This window comes from Vanellus vanellus (assembly GCF_965231255.1).
Source record: "Vanellus vanellus genome assembly, chromosome: 1".
In the NCBI taxonomy this organism is placed as follows: Eukaryota; Metazoa; Chordata; class Aves; order Charadriiformes; family Charadriidae; genus Vanellus; species Vanellus vanellus.
This window is the reverse complement of record NC_138905.1, coordinates 191033997-191039465: the sequence shown is the minus strand read 5'-3', so window position 1 is coordinate 191039465 and position 5469 is coordinate 191033997. Positions and strand designations below refer to the sequence as shown.

The window sequence follows — 5469 nt, the reverse complement described above, 5'->3', positions numbered from 1 at the left end:
CATTTCATTTTGCAAACTTAACTCTTAGATGAGTTACACAGTAACTTCAATACCCAGCACATTTTATCCCAGTATGTGGTTGAATTCTGATTGAGTTTCAGAATTTTGTACTCTGTTTTCCCCTTTGCAAAACGCGAAGTCAGTATTAGAAGCAGCTGAGCAGTTGGGAACTGGAAGTCTGTCCTTTTCAGCTGAGCTTTATCAGGTAGGCACAAAACTAGGCAGACTGTGAGGCAGTGATGTAGAGTGCCCATGCCTAACACCTCACCAATACGTTGGTTAAGCATCCTGGGACACTGGAGATGATACCCTTTGGGGCACACTGCAAGTTCAGCTCCTTTCAGTTCAGAGTGCTCACAGAGTCTTTATTCTTGTCTTCTATAATTTTTTTCAGTTCTTTGAACCTGCTGATTTGTTTACTTCAGCAGTTGCATTTCCAGCCTCAGCTACAATGTTCTTTCATCTTTCCAAAGCCACTTCCCTTGGCTTTCCTTTCCTCTTTCTGTTTTGCTTAAGGAGTCATTTTATGACAGCTACTTTTCTCTTCAGTTCTCTGATTTGATCAGAGGGTTACTTATGTGAACTGTTGCTCATGGCAGTTCCAGGTTTCTGCCCTGCAACGAGGCTTCCTGAAGCACAGATCACAATTCTCTCAATTTTTCCATTTTGTAGATACAGGAAGTATCTGATAAATTGGGTAATTCCTCATTTGTTCAGACAGTCTTTCAAATATTGCTGTGAGTAATGCTCCCATATATGACCAACATATGTACAAATCCTATAAGGACGTTGAAATGGAAAGGACCTCTTCAGTCAGGTTCAATCACATAATATGGGGCAGTGTTTTTTGTTTTAAAAGAGAAATGAGGAATTTGTGTTTCTCTCAGCTGTTCCTTTTGGAAGTATTTTCAGAGTTATTAAAATTTCACTTCTATTTTGCAGTCTAAAATTAGGCATATACATACGTATTTTAACCTTTATTCATCTTTTCCTCTTTGGTGTTTACCCCCAATGTCTTTATAGAGAACTGTATTTCCTATTTAATTCATGTTAATCCCAATACACCTGGTCTCTCTCAATCATCCTAATTAACCTTGCCTAGCCCCATTCTAGTTCATGTTGTTTGTACATTGTTCTTAAAGATGTATGATCAGGATCATACGCAATATCGCAAAAAGCAGTTTCTTCATGCTTTGTACCATGGGATAAGTATTTTCTTCCTTAAATGCCCTGCTCAGCATATTTTATGACACAGCCACAGCTCACTAGTCTCTTTCATCTTCTTATGTATAAGGACATTCTTTTCTTGGAATGAAATACAAATAGAGCTAATTAATGGTCGTGGAAAGTGTAATATACAGTCTACCCCAAATTTTGAGATGGCTACATCATGTGATTTACTAACTGAAATAGTGGGGAGGTGGGTGACTGTTTCCAGTCATAAATAAGTGAACAGAAGCAATGACCACTTCTTTTTGGGGGTTGTTTGCTAGTCTATTAAAGGATTAAATGGGACCAATGTGTTACATCTAAGAAATAGGTACGAAGACAGCTCTACCCACTGTTCACTTAGCATAAAATCAGAGTCTGGGTATAAGGTGCATCCTGATCAGTGTCTTTACATCAGTGCTCCAAACTATATACTGCTCAGGAGTATTTTTCTCAGTGCTGGATAACTGCAGTGCCATTTTAGGTGAATTCTGTCTGTTACAAGCAATTTGGCAAACCACAAAATTTTAACTGAGTGTTCTGTTATTCAGTGGCTTAGATGTGTACACAATAGATATTCCTATTTAGCAAAAGTATCAAAAATAAAGTAAATATAACATTTAGTTGAAAGGACTGAGTCTTAGCAGCTAAAAAATACTAAGAATCAAATTTTCTGGGGGGAAAAAAAGTACAAATGCATGATACATACAAAAGAAGTTATATGTTAGGGATTGCTGACAACTGATTGCAGTAATGCACTGTAGTCATATAATCAGTCCACTTAGAAAGGATGCAGAAATCCTGACATATGGAGGTACTGTTTGTGTCCTCATTTCAGTAACTACTTGTATATTTACAAGAGATAGAATGAATATAAGCATTAATGGTAACAAAATATTTATTGCATGACAAACCATTTTGCAGTGACCCCTGTTTTCCCATCAGGAGTTAGAAATGTAAAGAAAATTTAAAATGGCACTAAATCATTTTAATCATTATTTCTTTTTTCATTATTCTTTGAGACAGATGGGCAGGACATCTGTCAACTCTTCCTGGAGCCTCTGTTGACAGCTGAATGGAATAATTTTCAGAGTACATAAAGTTGCTTTCAGCAAGAAAATCTCCACTTTTGAATAGAAAAAATAAGCTTTCTACAAAGATACAGTAGTAAAGGAATTTTCAATGGTATTTCCCATTTCAAAACTGCTTTATAACTTCTTTCTTTACTTCAGAGAAAGAATATCTGTTCTAAGGGAAGCGTGTAGTTAATACTTCAAATTCTAAGCAGGCAAGCAATTGTCGGTAGCATCTTTATATCTCATACCACTCTGCTTCTCAGCAAAAAGAGCCGTCTCCATTTAAGAATATATACATGCAAAGTAAGGAAGACCTTTAAACCCTTCAAGCTCATTTAATAACTCACAAGTCAATTCATAATTTCAGACAATTTTAATCTTTCAGTATTGTGCTTATGTTTTATTCAAAAGAAATTAAAGGTATCTCAGAACATTTTGTACAATGGGTATTTCTAAAGGAAACAGACAAAACCTGTATTTTAAAAGAACCCTGAAGAGAAAAAAATGAGCCAATTAGTGATTTTTTTTTTTAAAGTCATATCCTAAAATTAATTGCTGATGTCCTAATGACTACAGCTGAAAAGAATCAAATTTGGTTAGATTCTAGAAAAATGAAAAATATAAACTTACTGGGTTTGTATATATCTTTGTGTACTGTGATTTTATTCACTACGAATTCAATCATTTAGTCACATCAAACTGAGAATTAACAATTCCATCAAATCCCAGTAGCAATGCAGAATTGCGCCAATCTGTGCTGTTTAATACTGACAACCCTCTTTAGTCAAAAAGCATGACTGTCTGCTGTGGAGCTACATTTACAAATGACATTGGTTTGTACCATGTTATTTGTGTCAGCCTAGTAGAACACTGTAGGCACCTCTTCATTAAACTATTAAGAGTTTAGTAACATGGTCAGGAGTTATGACCAACTGCAGAGATCTGAAACACTTCTGCAGATAAATGCTAATGTAACTGAGCCTACAAACAGAACTCTGTAATGAAAGGGGCTGGCAAGAAGGGTCAGGGAATTTTAATTCCCTGCAACAAGCCACCGCAGCCTTTTCATGTTTATAATTACTCCGATTTTCAAGTATGTACTACTGTCAGCAGGAGAACGAGTCTGTAAAACATGACTTTTGCTCATGACAGTATCTCAACTGGAGCTGTGAGACAACGCTAAGTTTAAAAATTGGTCCAAGATGTAAAATTACAGGAAAGCAGCATGATACGCAAAGTAGTTTTACACAGAAAGCAGGACACTGGTTTAAACAAATCAGTTTCTCTTGGGCCTGATGCTACAACCGTTTCCAAGTGAGTAAGCTTCTCTGACTAGTTCTGACTTCCAGAGGGCTATTAATCTATATAAAGATTAACCAGATAAAACACTATGAGTTTTCTGTAAAAGAAAACATTACTTATTAACCACTAGAGCTTAGAAATAGCTCTGGAATGAGAGACAACTGTGTGAAATATGGTAAAAGCACTGAAACATTTTGCATCTTTTTAGCTTTAGGAAGGGTAATATTTTCACATGGGCAGAGTAAGCATGATATCTAATTTTCTCTTTTACTCCAAAAAAAGCAGGTCTGTCTTTCAGTTTGTTACATAACGTGCAATTAGTTTTTATCCTAGTTGGTGACTTCCCGTGTACCCCTTTAGATGATCGAGCTCTTCTGTAAAGGGATTGTAACCTTGCTCCCTTAAACAGCGTAAGGCCCAGAACAGTTGGTCTGCTGGAGGAAACTCATCCCACTTAACCCATTCCCAACCTGCAGGAAAAAAGAAAAAGCCAGAGTGTAAAATTAATCACATAACAATTCTGCTTCTGCCAGTTAGGGTGGATTGTGCAGAAATTACCAATGCAAATTCAAGTCCTCTGTTGCATACACAGTTATTTTATGACTTTCCTCCCCTTAAGGAAGAATTTTTTTTATGCTGAGGGTGGTGAAACACTGGAAGAGGTTACCCAGAGAGGTGGGAGATGCCCCATCCCTGGAAACATTCAAGGTCAGGTTGGACAGGACTCTGAGCAACCTGGTCTAGTTGAGGATGTCCCTGGTCACTGCAGGGGAGGTTGGACTAGATGGCCTTTAAAGGTCCCTTCCAACCCAAACCATTCCATGATTCTGTGATTCTAACCCTGGACCCTACTGGGAACGCGTGTTTTCACACAGCTGCAGAATAAACGTACCTGTAGCCACTTCCCCACCTCATTACGTCACAGTGTGCGGCAACGAAGGGAAACATAAACGCGTATTTTGACGTAACCGAGTCAGAGCACAGCCCTGCCCGCGGCTCCCCCTGCTGAGGGGCCCAAGCGACGTGACCCTATACCACCCTCCTCTCGCTCACCCTCGTTCTTCTCGGGCTCGCGGTTGCGCGGCTCCGCCCCCGGCTCCGCCTCCCCCTTCATGAGGACGGTGACGTAGTGGTAGCGCGCGGCGGCGCACACCGAGTTGACGGCGGAGGCGAAGCGCACGTTGCGCAGCCGCAGCGCCGCTTCCTCCAGCGTCTCCCGCGCGGCGCACTCCGCCAGGCTCTCCCTGCGGGCGGGGGAAGTGTACGGCCGCCTCAGGAGAGGGGACGACCGAGCCGGGCCGGGGCGGGCAGGCAGCTCTCCGCGCCGCCGGCCTGCACGGCCCCGTGGGGGTGGTGTGGGGGGATGACTCGAGGCTCCTACCCGAACTCCAGGTGGCCTCCGGGCAGCTGGTAGGTGCCGGCCCCCACCGGGCCTTTCCTCTTGCCCAGGAGGACGCAGTTGGGGTGCGCGGGGCTGGTGACCACCACCCCCACGCCGATGCCGGGCCGCGGGGGCTGCGCTGTCTCACCCATAACGGCCGAGGGAGGCCCCGGTCCTCCCACCCCCCCCCGCCCCCTGGCCCGCAGCGGGCGGGGATGGCTCCTCCAATCAGGAGGGCGTTTGGAGGTGGTGCGTAACGTGCGCATGCGCGCCGCGGCCGGTGGTGGGGCGCGCGGCTGAGGGGAGCCTGTCTTCCCCTCGCCTCCCGCGGGTAAACGGTCACCGGCGGAGCGCTGAGGGAGGCAGGGCCCGGTGTGTGACAGAGTGTGCGCGGCGCGGCTGCCAGCGGGACGAGGGCAGCGGCTGTCACCCGCGAGGAAGGCGGTGAGCTTTCCCTGGCCGGCTCGCGAGGGGGAGAGATCCCGCCTGCGTGGCGAAATG

The 5469-nt window shown here is 43.6% G+C and overlaps 1 protein-coding gene across 1 annotated transcript; it reads right to left on the bottom strand.

Annotated features, from left to right (window-relative positions):
- Positions 1–2649: 2649 nt before the first annotated feature.
- NUDT15 (nudix hydrolase 15) lies at positions 2650–5173 on the bottom strand. The gene is made up of 3 exons (XM_082487434.1): positions 4969–5173; positions 4641–4831; positions 2650–4057 (listed from the first exon to the last, which is right to left on the bottom strand). Exons 1-3 carry the CDS (start codon positions 5118–5120, stop codon positions 3912–3914), a joined length of 489 nt encoding a protein of 162 aa, XP_082343560.1. The 5' UTR covers positions 5121–5173; the 3' UTR covers positions 2650–3911.
- Positions 5174–5469: the final 296 nt, after the last annotated feature.

Coding starts and splice junctions, on each gene's coding strand:
- NUDT15 (XM_082487434.1), bottom strand. CDS start 5,120: ATGGGTGAGACAGCGCAGCCCCCGCGGCCCGGCATCGGCGTGGGGGTG. Junction 4,832..4,968: donor GGAGGCCACCTGGAGTTCGG/GTAGGAGCCTCG, acceptor CCCCGCCCGCAG/GGAGAGCCTGGCGGAGTGCG. Junction 4,058..4,640: donor CGAGCCCGAGAAGAACGAGG/GTGAGCGAGAGG, acceptor TTTTTCCTGCAG/GTTGGGAATGGGTTAAGTGG.